At 37.5% G+C, this 23,174-nt stretch overlaps 5 protein-coding genes across 6 annotated transcripts; 3 read left to right on the top strand and 2 right to left on the bottom strand.

The window, feature by feature from the left end:
• The first annotated feature begins 2,450 nt into the window (after positions 1-2,450).
• On the top strand, positions 2,451-8,479 carry eif3d (eukaryotic translation initiation factor 3, subunit D). The gene is made up of 16 exons (XM_063903914.1): positions 2,451-2,582; positions 3,615-3,740; positions 3,825-3,870; positions 3,997-4,133; positions 4,242-4,327; positions 4,423-4,495; positions 4,986-5,101; positions 5,196-5,328; positions 5,418-5,565; positions 6,052-6,182; positions 6,390-6,475; positions 6,581-6,710; positions 7,146-7,288; positions 7,499-7,691; positions 7,801-7,894; positions 8,369-8,479. The coding sequence occupies exons 2-16, from the start codon at positions 3,618-3,620 to the stop codon at positions 8,380-8,382; spliced, it is 1,653 nt and encodes a 550-aa protein (XP_063759984.1). The 5' UTR covers positions 2,451-2,582; positions 3,615-3,617; the 3' UTR covers positions 8,383-8,479.
• Positions 8,480-9,339: 860 nt separating this feature from the next.
• Positions 9,340-12,040, bottom strand: sult3st1 (sulfotransferase family 3, cytosolic sulfotransferase 1). Of its 2 annotated transcripts, none has more exons than XM_063903916.1 (6): positions 11,783-12,040; positions 11,496-11,701; positions 10,713-10,839; positions 10,240-10,352; positions 9,915-10,086; positions 9,340-9,601 (listed from the first exon to the last, which is right to left on the bottom strand). In XM_063903916.1, exons 1-6 carry the CDS (start codon positions 11,922-11,924, stop codon positions 9,492-9,494), a joined length of 870 nt encoding a protein of 289 aa, XP_063759986.1. In that variant the 5' UTR covers positions 11,925-12,040; the 3' UTR covers positions 9,340-9,491. The 2 variants fall into 2 exon arrangements, with proteins under 2 accessions (XP_063759986.1, XP_063759987.1); XM_063903917.1 differs by having other exon boundaries at positions 10,240-10,334; positions 11,783-12,038.
• A 925-nt stretch (positions 12,041-12,965) lies between these two features.
• cdip1 (cell death-inducing p53 target 1) lies at positions 12,966-19,282 on the top strand. Its single transcript, XM_063903920.1, has 6 exons — positions 12,966-13,071; positions 14,687-14,738; positions 15,434-15,572; positions 15,765-15,917; positions 16,520-16,793; positions 17,564-19,282. Exons 3-6 carry the CDS (start codon positions 15,497-15,499, stop codon positions 17,673-17,675), a joined length of 615 nt encoding a protein of 204 aa, XP_063759990.1. The 5' UTR covers positions 12,966-13,071; positions 14,687-14,738; positions 15,434-15,496; the 3' UTR covers positions 17,676-19,282.
• Positions 19,283-21,313, bottom strand: polr3k (polymerase (RNA) III (DNA directed) polypeptide K). The gene is made up of 3 exons (XM_063903922.1): positions 21,064-21,313; positions 20,193-20,280; positions 19,283-19,619 (listed from the first exon to the last, which is right to left on the bottom strand). The coding sequence occupies exons 1-3, from the start codon at positions 21,172-21,174 to the stop codon at positions 19,492-19,494; spliced, it is 327 nt and encodes a 108-aa protein (XP_063759992.1). The 5' UTR covers positions 21,175-21,313; the 3' UTR covers positions 19,283-19,491.
• Positions 21,314-21,515: 202 nt separating this feature from the next.
• Positions 21,516-23,169, top strand: snrnp25 (small nuclear ribonucleoprotein 25). Its single transcript, XM_063903921.1, has 5 exons — positions 21,516-21,910; positions 22,204-22,294; positions 22,523-22,628; positions 22,737-22,811; positions 22,885-23,169. The coding sequence occupies exons 1-5, from the start codon at positions 21,698-21,700 to the stop codon at positions 22,940-22,942; spliced, it is 543 nt and encodes a 180-aa protein (XP_063759991.1). The 5' UTR covers positions 21,516-21,697; the 3' UTR covers positions 22,943-23,169.
• The last annotated feature ends 5 nt before the right edge of the window (positions 23,170-23,174 follow it).

Genomic DNA, 23,174 nt, shown 5'->3' on the forward strand with positions numbered 1-23,174 from the left:
GATGACTATAAAGTTCAAATATTGAGAATTAAGTCATCCCACTGGTCTATATCTCATCCCTCACTGAATTTGAAGTGTTTTTCTTGAAAATTAAAACGATTCTTTAATTTATATTTGTATTCTGTTGGACTCAGGTTGATATTGTATATAAAATACACTGCATTGGTTTAATTTGTTTGTTTTTTCATAATTTTGGCACTACAGTTTCAATATTTTGTTTCTTATGGTGGTTTTTGGACAGAGCCATGCTGTTTCCTCGTTTCCAATCATTATACTAAGCTTAGCTAAATGGCTGCTCATTTAAATGGACCCTATTATACTATTTGGAGTGTTCCCTTTCCTTAAATGGTCTGCAAAGTTTAAAATCTCAAAGTTCCCTCCAAAGGGAGTTTCTCTCCCACACACTCCCCCCACCCCTGCCTGAAACACCTCGATTGGACTCCTTTGTTCACTTCAGTAACATGGTGACATCACTATGTAACACTCATGCTTCTATTGGCTAATACTATGACACATTGTACGTGATATGCCAAAGAACAGGACGTCTCTAGAACTAAAAACTAAAAGCAAGTTTTGTGTTTGCACACAGGATGGCAGGTTGCCATAATAAAATTAAAAAACAACAATTAGTAAGGCGGTAAACAGAAAGTGCAGTTGAGGCTGATTATTATTTTTTGCACGTTGGAACTTACCAAAGTATTCAAGCTGATGAAAGTTTCATGGGAATTGAACTAAACCAGTGGCTTTTAAGCACCAGCTCATCTCAAACTCCTCTTACTGTCAACCTGTACATCTGAAGGATGTAAAATATCCATAAATTATAAGTCATCAAGATACATAATGAAGCAGGTTCTGCACATGCTGCGTTTACCATCTGCAGTCAGTTCCAAAGATCCCTGAAGGACGACATGTGGGTGTGTTTGATATGAGTCACAATGCAGCTGCCAGGTAATGATGCAACAAAACAAATTAAAATGGCATACAAAGATAATTTTAGCAGTCAATATGCAGGCGAGTTAAGGTCAGTGGTTTGTTAAGGTTTAAGAGAAGAGATAATTACAAATGTTGAAAAAGACCAGATGTGCTAGATGGCATAATCATTCATGAAAACCAGCTCCCTGCTGTGGATCTGCACTGCATGAAACTGACATTGAGCACACACACACACACACACACACGTGTGTGTGTGTACACACACACACACACACACACACACACACACACACACACACACACACACACACACACACACACACACACACACACACACACACACACACACACACACACACACACTAAATGCTTCATGTATAATTTATAGGCTAATATTTAGAAAATAATATAGACGTTGGATTTCCTCACCTTTCTAGTGCCTTGAACAAAGCTGGTTTCTAAAGGTTGTCCAAAAGAAATCGATAATTTACCCTAAAAACATGTTTCGACTGATAAATGTCCCAACTTCTCCAACCCATGACATGCAAAGGGTATTAAACTACAACTATGAAACGAAAATAACTTAATAAACAAATCCAAATAATAGATATTTTATTGAATATACAAAAAATACAATAGTGTTATAATATCAAATAGGCGTGTTACAGTGTTGGTATTATATTTTTTTCTTTGTTCATACTGTTTGATGAGTTATTTAAATTGTATTCTCAGTCTTGTTTTTGCATCTTTATTCTCCTGAAAAGCTTTTTTTTTTTGTTTCATTTAATTTTGAAAGCATTCTTCGGGAGTGCAATATTATTGCATGGAGTGTTCAGCTTCTCCTGCTGTCATCGTGGAAAAACTGCAATATGGCAGATATACAAGTGTATTGATTTTAATACCAACTCTTAGAACTTATTATTAGAATAATTATTTTTCTATTTGTATTAAAAGGAAAACAACAACATTTTGGTGTTGGTCAAAACTGTGGTACTGAGTTGTGTTAATCATGAAGGTTCGCTGCCCTCCAGTGGTCACACTACAACATATTAACGCGAGCATCAAGTTAATTTGATAGCGTAGTATAGTACATCCGGTAAAATGTCAAAAATAAAACTCAAGGTAGTTGCATAATGTGAGCATCGGAAGGCAGTATTTCAATTCAATAAAAAACAGCACATGATTATGAACGAAAATAATAATAATAATAATAATAATAATAATAATAATAATAATAATAATAATAATAATAATAATAAATAATAATAATAATAATAATAATAATAATAATAATAATAATAATAATAATAATAATAATAATAAATAAGTAAGAAATACAATTAATGAAGTTAGTTTTATTAAAATGTCCATGTGACTTAATCTTATTTATTAAAAGATAAATATAGCTAACAATTATGTCTTTTGAGTTCTGGGTACATTTTTACATCAATATGTCAAAGTTCTTTGAACGTATAATATAATTATAATCAGATTTACGACTGGTGCACTCGTAACACTACAGGAAGTAGCAACTAATTTCTGCTTTACGGCAATTTGCCACTTCCTTTCACACCGGCGCTCCGTCGGGGCTTTATACCGTTTGAGGACCGGCTGGATTATAAACCCAATTGGGTGTAACATCATTTACGGTATGATTACAGGAAAACATCAGCAGACATTTGAAAAGCAAACGTTTCTATTCGTGTTTTAAGATAAACCATCGCTGTCCCTTTTTACTTGTTTGGGGCCTGAACACACTGTTAGCTTAGCATAGCTAGCGGCCACCTGGCAGTAGGACTAGCATGTAGCTCCGTTAGCTTACCGAGTCATGGGTAAGGGAAAAGAAGAACCATTATAAGAAGAAAGTTCGATTTTCCTTCTTTGATAATTAAATTAGTTAGTTCTCCGAAATGTGGTTTGTCTCTCAGTTCAGATGCTTAATATAACCAATATACCTTGTTCTTTGTACCGATTGTACGCTTCAAGTGAAGGTAATGCTAAGATGATGTTAGCTAACGTTGCCAGATGTCAGCTGATCGATAAAAGATGCCTGTACAAATATACTAAATAAAAGTGGTGGAATAAATTAGGTACACTTACACAAGTACTGTACTAAAGTACACTGTTAACATGCTTGTTCTTTTCTCTAATATACACATTAGGGCATCTGCGGTATTGTTTTAAAAACCTTCATACTGATACACAAAAAAAACCTTTTACTGAACAATAACCTTTCTTTTTATGCTTTAAGTAACATTCTGCTATTCTCTTTTTTTTATTTTGGTGTAATATCTTTAGGTGTTGACATAATTGGTGTCATTTAGCTATAGGGAAAATGTGATGAACACATTTCAATTACTAAATAATGATTAAAAAGGAAACCGAACCGTTACCTATAGTGGAAACAGATGTAGCTTAAAGTTGCAGTTTGATAAATCGAACTTCTCTGTGTAATAGTACCAACGTGTTGATGGGTCAATGATGACTAGCCCACTGCGCAAGCTGATCAGTGCCTATTTATTTTAGTGCATTGCTGGAGAAATCAGTGCTGCTCATTTCCTGAGACCCTGTGCCTGTTTACACCTGTATTCTATGTACTGTTTTTTAATTATTAATTATTATTTTGCAATCATTTTATGAAACTTCGGTTCACAGAAGTGTCTTTTTACCTCCGACTTTAGGTCATGGCGAAGTTCAACGCCCCCGTAATCCAGGACAATCCCTCCGGATGGGGTCCCTGTGCGGTCCCAGATAAATTCAAAGACATGCCCTACCAGCCTTTCAGCAAAGGAGACCGTCTCGGAAAGGTTTGCTTTTTCACATAACATAAAGTGTTCTACTTGAAGAACCATGTTGTCTTCATTTTCCTCAATGTTTTTTCTCTTTGTCAGGTTGCTGACTGGACTGGAGCGACTTATCAAGACAAGAGATACACAAGTGAGTAAAACTGCTGCCCCGTCGAATGTACCTCCACCTAACATTAAAAAAAGTGTCTTTAACTTCAGATGTTTGGGAAAACAAATGGTTTAAAGTTGATTTCTCATGTATATACATCTTCTGCAGATAAGTATTCCTCTCAGTTTGGAGGCGGTAGTCAGTACGCCTACTTTCATGAGGAGGACGAGACGAGCTTCCAGCTGGTGGACACGGCCAAGACGCAGAAGACGGCCTACCAGAGGAACCGCATGAGGTTTGCTCAGGTAAACCACCCCGCAGAAACATGGAGTGTTGCCTCACGGTTTAAAATGTAAGTGATGTGTATTATATTTGAACCGGCTCATTAAATTATGTATTTTTTGTGTCAACAGAGGAATCTGCGCAGGGACAAAGATCGTAGGAACATGACTCAGTTCAACATGCAAACACTCCCCAAGAGCGCCAAGCAAAAGGAGAGGTGAGAAATGCACAATGTTAGCTGATCTTATTGTTGGAAGAATGATCGCGGTATGGACAAACTTCAATCTAACCTCCAATTTGTTTTTATTGCAGGGATCGTATGCGCCTGCAAAAGAAGTTCCAGAAGCAGTTTGGTGTCCGTCAGAAGTGGGACCAGAAATCCCAGGTTTCGATCGGTTACTCAAATCTTTTACTGCATTAGAGCTGTGAGCGTTAGTCATTGGTCGGCTAGTCATTTGATAGTTTAACAGCCTCTATTTCAAGTGTGAATTTTTGTTTTTTAGTGTCAAATTGTTGCTGGCAGTTTATTGAAATAGTAACATTAACTGCATTCCTTTGATATTTGAGGGGAAAAAGTGTATATCTTCAGGCTTTGGCCAAACGGATAAGCCCTAAAGATAAATTAATAATTTGTTTTTGGGGGTGCTTCCCCCCCATATGTCAAAATATCAACACAAAAGTCATGATAAAAAGATGTCTGTTTCTCTTGTAGCCTGTTGGTTCTACTGTGTAGGGTTTTTTAAACATGGGTGTTAACATTTGTTCTTCCCATACCACCTTTCTCTCGCCCTCCATTCAACCTTTCTATCCTTCCATACCACCTTTCTCCCTCTCTCGTTTCTTCTTCCTCTGTGTACATACACTTTAAGTCCCAGCTGAAGCCCCGAGACTCCTCTGTGGAGGTGAGGAGCGACTGGGAGGTGAAAGAAGAGATGGACTTCCCCCGACTGATGAAGATGAGATACATGGAGGTGGCTGACCCCGAGGACATGTACGTCTCCTTTTTGCACTTATGATACCGTTTGAACTCCGAAAACCTCAACAGCTTTGAATGTATTATTTATGTATATTTATGTTCTTTATAGTGAGTGCTGTGGTGCTTTGGAGCACTACGACAAGGCTTTTGACCGGATCACCACCCGCAATGAGAAGCAGCTGAAAAGCATCAAGAGGATCTTCCACACCGTCACCACCACTGATGATCCCGTCATCCGCAAGGTGCTCACATTTTAACATTATGAGCTGAAACGGCAAACAAACGGTGCTTACTTTTACATCAACATTATTTTTTGTTGTTCTCCTTCCAGCTGGCTAAGACTCAGGGTAATGTGTTTGCCACTGACGCCATCTTGGCCACCTTGATGTGCTGCACGCGCTCAGTCAACTCCTGGGACATCATCGTGCAGAGAGTGGGCAACAAGCTGTTCTTTGACAAGAGAGACAACTCTGACTTTGGTGAGAGATCTACTGACACAGGGAGGGGGTTCACAAAGATATTTTAGACCCATCCTAATTGACTCTTGACAGATTTGGTTACTTTTCAGATACATTTTTTCTCTCCTTACTGTCCGGTAAACATAAGGCAGTCCAGATGTGTAAACCTCACAAATACTTTAATAAGCTGTGAATGCATGGCCACAAAGCTCAAGACGGGGCTGTTTTTCTGAAAATGCATAAGAAGTTTACTTGTTACAAAAAGCAGTTTTAACAGGACAAATAACACGATGATCTTAGTCATTGACTAAAATACATCCTACTGCATATAATAGTTAAACGCTTATCTGCTAATAATACTTTCACGCCTTTAGGACCAAATGTTTTGCCGGAGTTTAACTTGAAGTGGAGTAATTTTACTATTCTGTATTGGTGCTTTTACTGAGGTGAAAGGTCTGAATAGCTGTTTCTCTACTGTATTCCAACCTGCCTGTGCCCGCTCCTCAGATCTGCTCACCGTGAGTGAGACGGCCAACGAGCCGCCACAGGACGAGGGAAACTCCTTCAACTCTCCTCGTAACCTGGCCATGGAGGCCACATACATCAACCACAACTTCAGCCAGCAGTGTTTACGCATGGTGAGAACAATTTACCTATGTAAAGCCCTTAGCATTGCCAGAGTCTCTGTGCTAAGCTGGTTAGATGGTTCCGTCTGTCTGATAGACATATATTAAGCTTTCGGCTTTAAGTAGTTGTTAATACTTAAAGTAATTTAGAAGTATTGTGTTTGAGTTGTAGCCCTTAAAAAGACATAAATGAATTTGATTCTGTTTTGTTCTCTTCAGGGTGGAGAGAGGCACAAGTTTCCTAACCCCAACCCGTTTGTGGAGGAGGATACGGACAAGAGTGAGGTGGCCTCAGTTGCCTACAGGTATGAATGCAAAATAAATAAAATTGTTTACGTACACTATATAAATGTCATTGGATGTAATAACGGGTTCCTCTTAAGCTGACGGCTTCCTTTTTTGTTGTTTAGATACCGTCACTGGAAGCTCGGGGAAGACATTGATCTGATCGTCCGCTGTGAGCACGATGGAGTGATGACCGGCGCTAATGGTGAAGTATCCTTCATCAACGTCAAGACCCTCAACGAGTGGGACTCCAGGGTAAGAGTTCTTTCGGGAGCGGAGGATGTTTTTTTTTTTCTTAATACATGATTCAAGTCCTGTGCAAAGGCATTAGCTCCTTTTGGATTAGTTTATTTGACAACATACAACATACCATACCACATGACTTGGTAAGCAAAAGGCCAGTAAGTGCCAGGATGTCCACGCTGTTGTGTAATCACAATGGAAGGACTTCCATCGTAGAATAAGCATCTCACAATCTTAAAATCGGTTAAGAAAATGAAGAAATAATCCTGCTGCTCTGTAGTGGAATAAGAAGTGTTGTTATTTATAATAAAAATTCTTCCAAAACTTGTGTTAGGAATACAAATCCTCATTCATCCTTTATAGCAAGTGGGCTAATCCTCAACAGACTATCTAACTCTGCATGTTAGTTGAATAGTGGTTGATTTATTTGCTCTGTTTCATCCTCAGCACTGTAACGGGGTGGACTGGCGTCAGAAGTTGGACTCTCAGAGGGGAGCCGTGCTGGCCACTGAGCTGAAGAACAACAGCTACAAACTGGCTCGCTGGACCTGCTGCGCCATGCTGGCTGGATCAGAGTACCTCAAACTGGGGTGAGGAACACACACACACACACACGATTCTATCGTACGGAATATATTGATGAGTCTTTATGCATATCCTTCCACTATATAACTGTGCTTTGTGTCTATGATCCAAACAAAGTCTTAAAGAAGGATTCAGTGAACTGTATTCAGACAATAAGCTCAAACTTCAGCAGACCGTTAGACAGTGCACTGACTGCATCACTGTCTGTTCTTCAGGTACGTTTCTCGTTACCACGCTAAAGACTCGGCTCGTCACGTGGTGCTGGGAACCCAGCAGTTCAAGCCCAACGAGTTCGCCAGCCAGATCAATCTGAGCATGGAGAACGCCTGGGGCATCCTGCGCTGCGTCATCGATATCTGCCGCAAGCTGGACGAGGGCAAGTACCTCATCCTCAAGGACCCCAACAAGGTGAGCACTCCTCTACTCCTCAAAGGCTCATAAAAAAAGTCCTGTTTTAAAATATGGTGAACTGTTGAGCTACTGATGTTCGATATTCTGTTTTTTTTTCCCTCAACAGCAAGTGATTCGGGTGTACAGCCTGCCTGACGGGACCTTCAGCTCTGATGAAGAGGAGGAGGAAGAGGAAGATGAAGAGGATGAGGAGGAAGAAGGTGAGATTCAGTAGATTATTCTATCATTTCAGCTGCAGTAATCAAATGTATTTTAAAAATGTAACCCAATGTAGTTTAAAGTTTTTCCATCCTTCGGTCATAAAACTATTAATTAACTTTATTTATTATAAATATTCAAAAACATTGCACGCATGTCCTAAAACCCGGACATTTCAATTGTGTTTTGGTATTGTCACATTTTGTAGAAGGGAAAAAAATGATTATTAAACTGGTACTCGCTTTAAATTATTCTAGTATTGAGTAAAATAAACCTGTTTTTAGAACAAAAATCTGGTGAATTTTGTCTTCCATAAAGCAGGTTTCCTCCGTTACCAGGATTTAAAAAAATAAATAAATAAAACTAAACTACATCCAATCTGGATCAGCAGTTATCTGATAATGTAAAGAACCTGTTTCTTTATTAATCTGGTTTCGCTTAATGATATATAACTGTTTTCTTTTCTTTAATTCTAGATGAAGAGAACTGAAGTGTGGTGTCGACTCCAGTGACCAAAGCAAGTCTACATCATACATTCAGAAACACAATTTAACTTTTGACCTTCAATAAAGACAGATTGGCCAACATTTGGTTCTGTTTTTTTTTTTTTTCCAGTCCAAGCAAGTGTTATTAATCATTATTGTGATGCATATCAACAGTTGCACATTAACAGCTCCTGTCAATGTTACTTTAAAGGTCAACTATTATGAAAAATCCACTTCAGGTAAAAGTGGAAACACCAACATGTAGTAATACTGTTACAAGTAAAAGTCCTGTGCTCAAAATGATAATCAAGTAAAAGTAAATAAGTATTGGCATCTAAATATATTTAATGTACCAAAAGTAAAAGTACTCATTATGCAGATTGGCCCATTACACAATCATATATGATGTGATTATTTTTATTAATTATGTGTTTATCAGGTGGTAAAGGTGGAACTAATTTGAATGATGTTTTATACTGCAGGAGGGTAGCTTGTGAATGTCATCAAGGTGTAACTAAAGTCTTATTTAAGTGTTGATCATATTGATTAGCATTAATATAATCTGCAAAGTAACTATACGTATTAAATAAATGTAATGGAGTAAAAGTACACAATTTACCTATAAATTGTAGAGTAGAAGTACAAAGTAGCGAAACATAAATACTCAAGTAAAGTACAAGTACTTCAAACATGTATTTTAGTACAGTACTTGAATAAATGTATTTAGTTACTACACCACTGTTTCTAGATATCCTCCATTATCAGGATATCTTAATAAACTCCTAAATTAAATCCAATCTGGAATAGCAGTAATCATTTAAAGGAACCTGTTTCCATATTAATCTGTTTTGTTTACTGATATAAAACTGATTTATTTTCTCTAATTCTAGAGGAAGAGAACTGAAGTGTGGTGTCGACTCGTGTGACCAAAGCAAGTCTACATAAGAAAGATTGGCCAACACTTTGTGTCTTGTTCTTTTAATACTAAAGTCCAAGAAGGGGTTATAAAGTATTATTGTGATGCATATCAATGGTTACACATGAATTACTGTCCATGTTTTTTTCAGATGCACTTTACAGGATATTGCATGATTAAAAACATCTGCGTCTCTTCTTACTCCCAGATGAAGTTCAGAGACAAATCACCAAGTTTCTCCTGCAGCAGTTGATCCACTCTTTGACTCTGAGCGGCGCTTAAGGTGTTCTTCCAGTCACCGATCTTACCTGTAGTGAGAATAAAAAAGACAATCTAGACCTTAAATCTATTAACATAGCTCTGCACACAGTCTGCAGTTAAAATTACAATCATTTATGGTTCAGTACTGTACTATAATACAACTGGTATTATAAATCGTTACTGAAAACTGGCTCTGCATTGACAATAACATTGAAATAATATAAATATGTATTTGTTATAATAGACTAATTATATTCTAAAATACTGTGAAAATATCCAGTCTGCACACTTAGTACTTTGATAGTTGATAATAATTCTGTAAAGGAGTGTTTTTAGATCATACAGTAGTATTTACGTTACCTTTGCGCATGAAGTCTGCCTTCACCTTCTCTTGTGGCAGAAACTCGTAGTTTGCTCTCGAGTCTTTCTTCATGTTGTTGAATGTAGACTTTTCCACAACTTTATCAATGTCAGCGTCACTCAGGTTCTTCCCTAAGAAAGTGCAGATCTTCGCTACTGCCGCCTTCAGGTCCTTTAAGAGAAGAAATAAGTTAAAATGCTGACTAGTCATTTACTAACACATTTAAATTAAGCAGGATTTTTTATTTCAAAGAACTAAATGGATTTCAAATGTGTGTCATCCCCTCACAAAAATGATTTACAATCAAAGGAAAGACCGTCTTACCAAAATCATGTCCTCATAGCTTAGGAAGAGGATGTTGTACTGGTTTCTTTTTAAATGCCACTCGCTGATGTGGTCAAACCAGGAAGATGCTCCCACTGTAAAATGGAGATATACTTTGTATATCCAAGATAGGTAATGTGCATTTCACAGCATAAGTACACTACTGAAAATATATAAAACATTTTAAAAAAAGTATAGTATAATATGTCATGAATATATAAACGTGACATTATTTCGTTTTTCAGAAAAGGTTTTGTATGTTAAAACATTTAATTGAAAAATGAAATGTATAGTTTGTCTGAAAGCAATTCTTCAGGTATTGTCAACAGTCAATAGTAAAAACATACAATCATTTTTTTTTACTTAACATTGAAGGTTCTTTCCACTACAACTTTCAATGTACGATAATGACATCATTATCATTCATCATTTATTAGCACTGGACTCCAGCCACTGATGTGGAGGTTTCTCACCGTTGCCCGTCACATACTGCTCAAAGAAGTCCTCAAAGTTTTTTGGAGTCTCCAGGTCGCTACAGTTATTACAGAAGTGGTAATAAGAGACGATGTTGTCCTTTGGATTCCGCATCACATAGATGATCTGACATTAAACAAAACATTAATCAGTCCAGAATAAAACTTAATATTTACTATTCTCTCAAAAAGTTAAATGTTCGATCATCCCTATTTTGATGTACTATTTTAAAATTGTATTAGTTTAAGATTTTTAAGAGTTGTTTTTTTTGATGATACAAATATAATTTGAATTCTGTATCACATAATTACAACTCAAACAGTTAATCTAACCATAGGGAGTGAGGGTGATATAATTGATGGTACAGTGAAGAAATGATGGTGAAGATAAACAGACGGATACGTTTCCACTAGTTATTTACTGATTTAAAATTCATAACATGGTCACTAGATGGTCACTTTACATTTTATTCAATTCAAATATTATGTCATTGTGCAGAATGCTTACTAACTTACAGAAAATGCAGAGTAGCATTTAATCAAAGTGGAATTACTCCCTTATATAACATTACCTACCCTGTATTCGTATGTTGGCCCCTATCAAATACTCTCAAATGATTGGATTATGACGCAGATGGTGGCTGGTTTTTTCCCTCTATTTCCTAATTCTATCCATTAATACCATTTATACTTTTGTAAATGAGGTTCCTATCTCAATATTTTCAAATTGAAATAAAGGTTTAATAAATTAACTATTGTTTTGGCCTCCCATAAAATGCTGACCTTTGCCTTCTTGTCCTTAAGTCCGGGAGGTAAGAGAGTCGGTGTGAGGTGAGAGGCAAAGAGTCGTGGAGAAGGTCGTAGGGCATAATCTTCTCGAAACTCCCTATACTCCAGCCATGGCATCTGCTCCAAGTTGTTTTGATATTTATTCAGACCTCCATCTAAGTCGCAAATGGAGATGACGATCTGTTGAGTCCATATTGTACCTGAAGAGGGGGGTACATCACACCTGATCAGTAAACCTGTTCCCAGCAATGCACACAACGGTAATAGTTCATCTCACTCACCTGACTTTGGATATGTGACGAGCAATATGTCACTATCTCTTATTTCAAAACTCTGGAGTGAATCAATGTACTCTGGAGTTGTGAAATTGATGGCAAAGTTGTAGTTTTTATACCTGCATAGATAGTCTGTGATCTGCTCCATGTTATTAAGTTATTCTCTGAATAACTCGAGAAATGCAGGATCAGAGTAGAGCAGGAAACCTGTTAGCTCTCAGGTAGAGTAGCAGGACTCTGGACTTTGAGTTCATATAAATGTTATAGGCTTTTGGCTTCTTCCTGTATGAGCCTGATTACTGACGGCTTGGGTGCACACTGCCACCAACTGTAAACTTGAAATATAACACACTGTTGAAGTTTAATATAAAAACTAAAAAACCCTGGAGTTTCTCTGATGATCTGTGAAAAAATGTAGCATGTTTTATGTTTACTGGCATCAGTGTGTTTGTATGTTATGTAGAGGCAATAAATTATACTTTCTTTTGAAAGAAAATGGGAAAACAACTGCTGTTAACCGACCCAAACATAACCTAGACTCTAGGGGGTAAGACAGGGGGACAATGAAGTTAGATTATTATACTAATTATATTAAAAATATTTAAATTAAACATCAGCACACGAAGGCAACACATAACTGTGTTCAACTTCAACAACAACACAACTCTAGTGATTAATGATGTACCTATTTATGTTTTCCCCATACTACAGATAAGATAGTAAACACTAATAAACTATACATTTCAAAATAAAGACTATACGAACGTGACGTCTCCACTGCCTTCACTAAAATAAACTTAGTAAAGTGGACATAATCGCCATTAATATGCATTCATAAACTCATTTTTAACTTGACTATAACAGTATATTGATGTCTTTTGAGTTTAATGGCTGTGATTGTATTATTTGTCTAACGCGTACATCCATGGTCTAACGTCAACATGGATGTACGTCTCCCGGTAGAAATGTTAAAGCTAGCGTTAACGCAGATACACTAACACTTCCGGTGAACATTCAAAATAAAGCACTTTATCCGTATATATTTATTGTTGTTTTTATTGTTTTTACAAGTAGTGTTGAATAGTTACTTGTTAAGCTAATAAATTGAATGCAACTCAATCCGAACAGATAAAATCAAGGAAGATATATATATATATTTTAAACAATTCCCTCTCTGTGTTCATCATAGTTAATGACGTGGGAGTAAATCCGCTCTAGCGGATGTTGACTCGGAGCTGCAAACGTCAAACAACTTCAGCAACGACCGCGGGTGACACTGAGTCTCTTTAAACCAGGTAATTTAACTTTCAGCGCAATGACAGCGGCATCATTTCGGTGATGACCAGATATTATGTCTCAAAACGCAATAGACGTTTAGCTTTTTAACGGGCATGTTTCGGGACGGTCCGTTGTTGCAGTCTAGAATGGCGACGCTAGCTAGCTATCGACGGCTAGCAAACAGGTTTTCTTAGGATGAACAAGCAGACCCTTGTTTTCTTGCAAGTTACCAGCTGAGAACAAACAAACACTTGCTCTCAGTCTGTTGTCACCTTATTTATAAGAGCCGGGTACGATAAATGGCCTATGACCTGTCTTTAAGCCAACACTAGTGATGCGAACACCACTGCGCTTTATTTGGGTTAGGTTAGCGGTGTTAACGTTAATGATAATGCGAGGTGTTTGCACTAGATACACGGCCCCATTCAAGTTAACATTAATGCTGTTTACAGCTAGCCTCCGTTACGTCACTAAGTTATTCGTGGTTAGTTGTGCAAGTAGCTTTGAGCTGGATTATCTGGGGAAGGATTACAACAAACACCAGCTAGCTAACGTTAGCTAGTATGTTAGTTTAGGAGTATTAGCGTTAATTTATGAGAAACGACTACCAGCATATTTTCATTAGGGTTCATTTATTTTCTTACAAGCACGTAGTTTCATTAGAGTGATGTGACTGGATCTGTGTTCCTTTCTTTCACTCAGCTTGTGTTATTTCCAGAGCCCATGGGACAGTTCTGCAGTCTTGGGCTCTAGCCCATTTGATAGTCGAATTTAGTCATTTCTGGAATGATTGAGATTTGATTAATAGTTAGATATCTATGTGAGAACACTAGTCAGTGATAAACGCCATTGCAATTCCCCTCAAAACAATGATTCACCAGCTTTTGGTTCTATTATTGCGCCAGAAAGGACGCCACTATGTATTGAAGTGATCAACTTCAGTAGCAGTTATATGTTTATTATAATGTTTTAGTAACACACAAATACAGTCAGTGAGAACATAAAGAAGTTGTATCATAGACAAAGCTGGGACTTTTAAACATTTGAATGACATCGATCTATCCATCTAATTTACCACTTCTTAGATCGAATATTTAATTGCAGTAGCAACTTATTTATCTTTTTTTGGAATAATATTTTCACAGAAGATCAGTTTTGTCTGTTAGTCTCAACCTGTACAGCTTCAGGTGCTACCTGAAATGTTATGTCAACTAAAGCTGAAGGGCTTAAGAAGGAGGAAAACATGGATTCTGTGCTAAACAACTTATTTTTGTTGTTGGAGAAAACAGTTCATTTGTGGATAAACCATTTCTATCTTAAGGCCCATATAATAGCATTTGCACATTTGTAAAATGTATTCTGTGTATGAGGGGATAGAAATATCCTGAATCTTTTCATTATTGGACTTGACATGATGCTGCTTTAGTAGCAGTCTCTCGTTACTTTTGTGTTGTTTTTGTCTAAGAATGATGGACCTTATTTTTGAAACGTATCATTACGGTTTGTAATTGAACTCGAATAAAAAAAGAAGGGAAAAAACCTGAAAAAAAGTCAAGATTTTGGGCAAAGCAGCCTCTTTTGTGAGATTGTTATTGTCATTAACACAACTTTTACATTTTTATCTCCTTACAGATCCAAGCGCATTTGACAGATTCCTCGGTTGGGATCTTTCTTTTGGTAGCAGGTAAATATCTTTTTCCTTATTAGCTGAAATAATGAACTACATAAAAGCAACAACAACTTAGTCTTAATGAAAGTGAAACTTATTCTCACGTAAGTGTTATTTATCTCAGGCCTGATGTATTTGACTCTATTGACTCTATTCTGTAATCCAACATTTTCAGTTTACACACCAACTGTCGTGTTACACCCACACTTTCCTGTTTGGCTTCCCTTTTGAAAAGGAAATACCTTGCCTCATTTACCATGAAGAAACTTGAAAAGCTTCTTCCTGTTTCCTTTGGAAAAACAAAACTCTCTCTTACACATTTCCTCCCAACAGGACATGCAGTTTCACAATGCTGTTATGTTCAAAAGTACCTGTAGCTCTCTACAGCCAATTCAACATTGTATCTGTTTGTAAGAATTTTACAAGCGCAGTTTTGAAAAGCTTTACATTGTTATTTTCATGAATCAATAATAGTAGACGGTGTTCCAATAAGCCAGGGCAACAAAAATCCTTTAATCACAATGCTGATTAAAATGTCACTGCGTTTTACTCGTTTGGTTTATCTGCAGACTGACATCAGCAGTTACACAGAGTACTTCATTAGCCTCTCTGCCTGCTGTTGGAACATTTTACAACCTGGGAGAAGTCTGTGTCAGAGAGTAATGAGCCGAGGGACTCAAACTGTGCATGTGTGTTTTTTCTTCTCACAGAATAAAGAGTTGTGAGGGGAGCACCGTGTCCAACCCCTTTCCCTATACAGACATCCGGCCAGAATGTCCAGTGATCCTCCTCCACCGTACCCTGGGGGTCCCAGTGCCCCCCTCATTGAGGAGAAGAATGGACAACCTGGTAATAAAACCAAGCATGCAGGATTGTGGTGAATGTTAACTGGCACAGTGTGTTGCCACATTTAAATCATTGTGGCTTCAGTCTCACCATGGAGATGTTAATGATAGTCCCTGTGTTTGTTAAAAAGTTCACTTCTGATTCGCCAACCTATAAACTTAATGCCTTTTTTTGTGTGTTATCTTTAATTTACAGTTCCTTTGAGAAATGCTCCTATACAGGGACAGCCCTTACCTCCAGACTATGGCCCTCCACCCTATGAGGCCACAAACCCTGGCTTCCTGCCTCCTCATGTTCCTGGAGAAGGACCCATGCCCATGCCCATGCCAATGCCTCCACCCATGCAAGGTGCTACAGACAGACTGCATACATAAAGAAAATCATATAAACACACCACAGCACAAATGATCTGCATTTAATTAATGGACCAGTCACTGGTTCTTCCCGGTTACATTACACCCCACTGCACCATCAAATGTAAAGCTTTTTAAAAGTTTATCATACAGACATTTTATAATTTATACAGTTCATTTTTTCCTCAATCCACATGAACCACTTTTCACATGAGCAAACGTTAAATGGAGCTCACAGTTAATGTTTGCCTGTTACTCACAATTGTTCCTTCTTACAGGACAGTTTGAACAAACACCATACAAATATATAATGTCAAGTAAAAAGGTTACATTACATTTCTGAGCAAACTTTAAAGAAAACAATGAATCCAACATCAGCAATCTGTTTTAACAAATATTCTCTGGTCTAGCTGTGCTAAAAAAAACAAAACCACAGAATCCGTCAGCATGTCAGCCCGTCAGCCCGTCATTCCTTACTAACTCTCTTTGTATTCGGTATACACTGGAAACGGTTGTTTGGTCTTGGCATTATTACCATTGTACAATTATCAGGACAATGCTGACACAGTATATTAAGTACTGCTTCCTCCTGTACAGGTGGCCCCTACCCTCCGCCTGGTCACTTTCCTCACCCGATGCCGGGACCGATGGGCCCAGGTCCGAGTCACTTTGTCCACATGGGGGGTCACACAGCGACCGTCCTGGCTCCTCCTGGAGCCGCCACCACTGTGACCGTACTGCAGGGGGAAATGTTCCAGACCTCACCGGTGCAGACTGTGTGTCCGCACTGTCAGCAGGCCATCGTCACCCGCATCTCCCACGATGTCGGCCTCATGAACACACTCTTCTGCCTCTTCTGCTTCTTTGTAGGGTGAGTAGAAGACTGAATAAAGGCCCCTAAGAGGTTTTGGAATAGTTATAGCACAGGACTAATTTTGAAAGAGTGAAAGAATTAAGGGTTTTCATGGCTGGGCTTCTGTATGTCTTCTTAAAGTGTAAAATTATTTTATTTTTACTGGAAAAATTGGTAAAACATCATCATTTGTTCATATCATTGAGGCTTACCTACGGGCTGCAATTATTTTTTGGTCTACAAAATGTCAGAAAATACTGAATAATGTTCTTTCCATTTTCTAAAAGTCTGAGACAGTGTCTCTAACTTTAAAAACCGGAAACCTCAATATGCTAGAAATACAGCATGTTCTACCATCTAACAATTGATCGACTTTCCAAATAGTTACTAACTTTTTCGTTGATCGACTTGGCGACTGACGTTGTCCAAACTCAGAATTAATCCATTTCACTGTTACTCGTTCAAACTCAGCAACTCGTGTTTATGCAGTGCACCTCTGTGTGGTTTGCCACATGCAAATAGAGTTTCTATTTTCTGTTATGCACATGCGTGTTTTGCACAAAGACCTGTATTTGAGTAGGATCCCTAGAGCTTCTCGGCTAAACTTCATTTCTAACAGAAGCTGTCCTCGTGAATGCAGAAATACACTGGCTATTACAGAGTAATTACTGAAGAGCTAGGCAGACAGAATCTTTTTACTTTATTTTGTGGATTTCAAACTTTAATTACCAGGTACTTCCCATGAACAATCATCTGCAGGTGTCTTAATTTGCAACTTTTTTTTTTAGGTGTGATCTGGGCTGCTGCTTGATTCCCTGTCTGATTGACGACCTGAAGGATGTGACACACACCTGCCCGTACTGTAAGGGCTACATTTACACATACAAGCGTATATGCTAACCACCGACAGCAGTATGCAACAGAGACGTGTACATGCACACACACACACTCACAGCTTCTCCTGCTGATAGTGACAGGCTCCCCCCCCGCCATTTTTGCAAAGTGTTGTGAAGCCCTCTTACATTGTAAGTGCAGTTTTCTCATTAGTTCAGAGTATTTACTGTATATATCTTTCAGCATAACTCTTTCATGTAAAAAAACATGCATTTGAAATGTACAAATCTCACTGAAGTTGTAGGGCACTTAGATATCTGCAGAGATGGATAAGCAGCAGGCCCATTGGTGCATCTGGTCTTGTATAGACACCTGAAGAAAAGGCTTGTGATGTTACGCATGTTAACGAATACAAAATATCTGGATAGATACGGTCAGTTAGTGAAAGCTGTGAAAACGGTCACTTAATTTATTTAATTCATCTGTGAATCTTGCAGAGAAGCAAACGTATTGAAGTCAAACATGCTGGGTTAGCTTTGTTGTTTATTTTCTGTATTTATTTCAGATATTTTATCCACTATTTTAACAAGTTAATATTGAGAACTGTGAACATGTTTGTCTGTCAGATCTTTGCTCTAACCTTTTTTTCCCCCTTTTAATCATCCCTTCTTGAATGTGAGCAAACTAACGAACCATTTTAAACTGATGCATTTGCTTGTTTAGGAATGCCCAAGATTGACGTGACGTGCTATATTTTATAATCTTCTGGGTATTCAGTCAGTAGTCACACATTTTTAGTGATTTACAGTTCTGCCCTCTGTCCATTATGTACTTAATTTTGATAGTAAATCAAACATTTGCACTTTAAGTTGAATTGAATCCCACTCCCCCCATGGTGCATCCATCCACCTCATTAGTGTTTGAGAGATTCACAGTGTCATCTCATGAGTAAAAGCAGTGTATTATTTAAGTAGACTTTAAAGTAGAGCCAACAAAAGAGTTTAACTGTTACCTAACAAGACACACTGCATGGCATCTTGGCAATCTTATGTCCTCTCTATAAGACCATGTTGGCAAACAAATGACCGTGGTGGCACCATCATCATGACATGTTTAGCCTGTAACCCTCCTAGTAATGGCATCAGCCCTTTAAGATTACCTGCATTGTTCAGATGCATGTTAGAAAAGAAATACCGATGTATTTTGACTTATACTAAATAGTGAACCTCTCTGTTAGGAATAAGCTTCTAATAAATGATTGTATCAGACATCCTGCAAAATAACATTGTGATTCCATAGAGATTACTAACAATGGAACAACCATCGTGTGCCCACCACAGCATGCGCAATCTGCCCATCACGTTCTCTCACAATGTGCAGTTTGTCTGCATGAGCCACACCTCAAAACAAATAATTGTCACTGGCTAGTTCCTGGACTCTCTTAGCATTGGATTCTTTTTTCTTTTCTTCTTGAGGCTAGTTAAACTGTCTGAGAAAGTGAATTTTGAGTTGAAGGATTGCATTGAACTTTTAATACGAAGTACAGTATGCCATTCTTGTGCATAATGCTGGTTTGCATTGCTCTCTAAATGTCTGTGATATGTATAACTATGTCAACATTTGTTTGACTGTTGTATACAGGTACTATTTTATCAATAAAAATCAGAACATGATTTTTCTTTGAAACTCATTTTAATGTTGTTTTGGAAAATGAACTATGTCTGCAAAGTGAAAACCGTTTGTAAGTCTCCCCTGCACACACAAAAACAAAATAAATGGGAATCATCAGAAGAATGCACAAAACTAATATGAAGGTATTATCTTAACATCTTAACATAAACATCATTTTTATATTAAATACAATTTTCAAAGTGCTGATGCTTTAGTCTCTCCATCTGTGTCCACACTGGGCTTTGCAGCATTTGTAGAAGGTGGTCATCGGTTCATCAGCTGATCTGGTCTGAATCTGCATGAAATATGCCCGCAAATGCCCACACTTTGGACAAGTTTCTGTAAAGTGATACAAGTAGAATAAAATATCAGTCTGGAATCAGTAGATAACCCTAGAGTTACTGCAGCCAAGTTTGCTTTATGCAGTGTGAAAGAGAAGGCAGGTTTGAGACGATATAGAGTAAATAGAATATTAACATGTAAACAAGAATCGTCTCCAAGACAAACTAATCCAACTCTGTGTGCAAGCATACTTTATTTATTCTATTATTTGCTAAATAATATTTGCTCACAGCATTTCCAATTGTAAGGGATTAATTTCTGCTGAGATTTTCATAGAAAGTTTATGTATTAAATTAAAGTAAAAACAACAAAACCAAGGCCACATGTCCGAATGTCATGTGCTACAAAGAAAACAATCTTTGAAAGAGTGAACATTGTTAGACAGGACATGTGGGAACCACAAGTTCGAATTATAATAACAAGCAAAGCCATTGTAACAGAGAAAAGAGGTTTTTGAGGTGACCGACAACAGACACAAATGAATACAAGACAACAGTTCTAAGATTACTGGTTTTTGGGACAATCATAAACTAAAGTCTTAATACTGAGGATCATTTTAATGTCACTTACCAGGAGTTGAGTCAACGTTTTCCCAAGCAGCAGCGCCACCAAGTACATCATCCACCTCTTTCAGCTTGGGAAAGTTCCTGTAATTTACCTGTAGAAAAAGTAAAAAATAAAAGGCAAACACAGCCATATGTGAACGAGGGAGCAGTATGTCCTTTATCTAGACATACTGTATCATGTCGAACAATTGCAACGATCAATGAAATAAGGCATTTAGAGTGTGCAAGTATGAAAAAGAAATGAGCATTAGCAAAAAAGGTAATGGTATAGTATTTCAAAAAAGTGATAATATAATATGTAGAAAAATGACATACTGTATATGTATGTCGAAACATATTTTATAAAAGAAACACAGCTTAGTATGTCAGAATTTGCAGAAATACGATATAGTATAATATGTAAAAAATATGTAAAACAACTCAGAAATTCAACATAGTAGTATGTCAACACAAATCATGGAAAACAACTTCGTATAGGACGTTGAAAATATGCCGAAGAACCACATAACAAAGTAGGTCAAAAACCTGGGACTTATTTATTGCCATCTACTCTGTAGCTAATGTGCATATACATCTTCAAATGTTTGAATCTTGACATAGTATAGTATGTAAAGAAAAGTCATATTATGGTATGTCAAGAAAGATTCATCGTTTTTTTTATAAATATGACGAACAGCCATTGTATATTATGTTGAAAAAGGTGATAGTACAGTATGTCGACAAAAGTCCTAGGATAGATTGTCGAAAGATATCTTAGCGAAGAATGTCAAGGAATGTCAAAAGTTACATGCAACGTTATTTCCAAGCTAGGAAGGCCTTTTGATCTACTTTATATTTTAGAACTAGAAGTGACATTGTATTTGATCATAACTCACCTTTCTTGTGATGTTGTGAACATACGGACAGGTGTTGCAGGCAAATCTCATGCACTTCTGTCCTTCCTCGACAATTAAAACATTCCCGCAGGTTGGACAAAAGAGAAGCATGTTCCCCTCAACTATAAATGTAGCTAAAAACTAAACCAACAAATTCAGTATAAGTATAGTTTGGTACCCAACTAGCTTACTGCTTTAGTGTCACTTGTGTACACCGGTGCATGTGGAGCAGCGGAAGTGAAGCTGGTGCTACTCGTTTTATCGCTCGGCTGGAAACAAAATATAAAGAGAGGAAATGTTGCACAGATGTTATAATAACTAAAAGTCCACATCCATGCTTACTGTATCTTTTGAATCAACATTGAATAACATAAACATTTGTTTGTTTAATAAAACAGTTAAGAGCAGTCTGAATTTAAGTACACTTAAGGGGAACCATTTAACCTGAGCTACGGTTTCCTTACGGTATCTCATTTTACTGAACACACTGTTTGTTTATTTCATGCAGCAAAATAATTTCAATTTAACAATGTTTTTCAGCTGTCTTTGACACATTGTACAGCCGTTTTACTTAGTTATTTCATTTGGTATTTTTGCTATCCTGGCAGGCCTTGTTGTTTGTTGTGTTATTTTAATGTCGGAGGAGCAGAGGGAGGACGCTGTTGGAGGAGGACTGTCTGTAAAAGAGGAAGATGTGGAAAACGAGAACGTGACCGAGATGGCAGCTTTAGACGAAGAAGAGGAGGAAGACGAAGAGACTCTGCCTCACTCAGAAATCCTGGATATATTCGAGGAGGGACTTGCTCAACTTGTGCAGGACCCTTTGCTCTGTGATCTGCCAATTCAGGTCTGTTTAACACAGGGCCGAGCACAGACAGGTGCTCAACGGAGGGGGAAAAGGGCATCACCCATCAAAAATGTGGATACATTTAATTCCAACTGTTTCCATTAAATGTCAAACCACCAAGTCTAAGAGTACTCCCCTCAAATCACGTGTTTTTGGAATAGTGAAAGATAAAAGGTCAACGATTTTATTTAGGCTACAACACCATGTCATAGTGTCGTATTCTTTAGATTATTGGGCAAACTTGTCAATTGTGTTTTATTTTTTACCTGAAACCTGATCATCTTTATCTTTAGGTAACTTTGGAGGAAGTAAATTCCCAGATTGCTTTGGAGTACGGCCAAGCCATGACTGTCAGGGTTTTAAAGGCGGACGGAGAGATTATGCGTAAGTATTGAGTGTTTTCTTGTGAAAGTCCTGAATTTCAAATATGTGTTAAGTCAAAGAACAGGAAACAGTAGTTTAATATACACTATGTGTTACTGATCACATAACATTAAATTTTTTGTTTTAAATATAACATAACTCCACAACTTGTATTTTTATTTAAATAATTACTATGTCTATGTTTTTCTTTTTTTCAACCATTTTTTGAAATAACCTTTCCTCCCTTAGCCATAGTTGTGGTGCAAAATGCCACTGTCCTGGATCTGAAGAAGGCCATTCGCAGATTCATGGAGCTCAAACAACAACGTGAAGGCGGAGTGAAACATGTCAGCTGGTAAACATGCTCACAAAAACAAGACCATACAAGATATTTTAAATTAAGAAGAAAGCCAAACTAAAAGCCACTGTTTGCTCTCTTTTAAACATTTTTTTGTTTTTACAGGAGATATGTTTGGAGAACTTTTCTGTTATTATTTCAAGGGGAAAAGCTTGAAGATGACAAGATGAGGCTTAAGGAGTAAGTGCATGAAATAAACACCTCTGTCACGTGTTATCATTTGCACCGTTTGACCCTGTATTTCTCTCTTCAGCTATGGGGTCAGAAACAGGGATGAAGTGACGTTCATGAAGAGACTCAGGAAAAAGTGAGATGACCCAGCCTGCACTTGTCACATCAGGCAAGACATACAGAGTTCCTGCAGTGTGTGTTGGGACCACCTGCTCCGCAGACATCAAATGACTTTCAAAAAGTTTGTGTACGACTTGCTTAGCACACATTACAAACTGAGCATGCTTCTCGAAGAGGCTATATGTAAATAAATCTGGAGATGTGATTTTTGTAAAGTTTTCTGCAAACATTAAAACATGTTAAAGTTTGTTA

This window comes from Eleginops maclovinus, chromosome 16, assembly GCF_036324505.1.
Source record: "Eleginops maclovinus isolate JMC-PN-2008 ecotype Puerto Natales chromosome 16, JC_Emac_rtc_rv5, whole genome shotgun sequence".
Classification (NCBI taxonomy): Eukaryota; Metazoa; Chordata; class Actinopteri; order Perciformes; family Eleginopidae; genus Eleginops; species Eleginops maclovinus.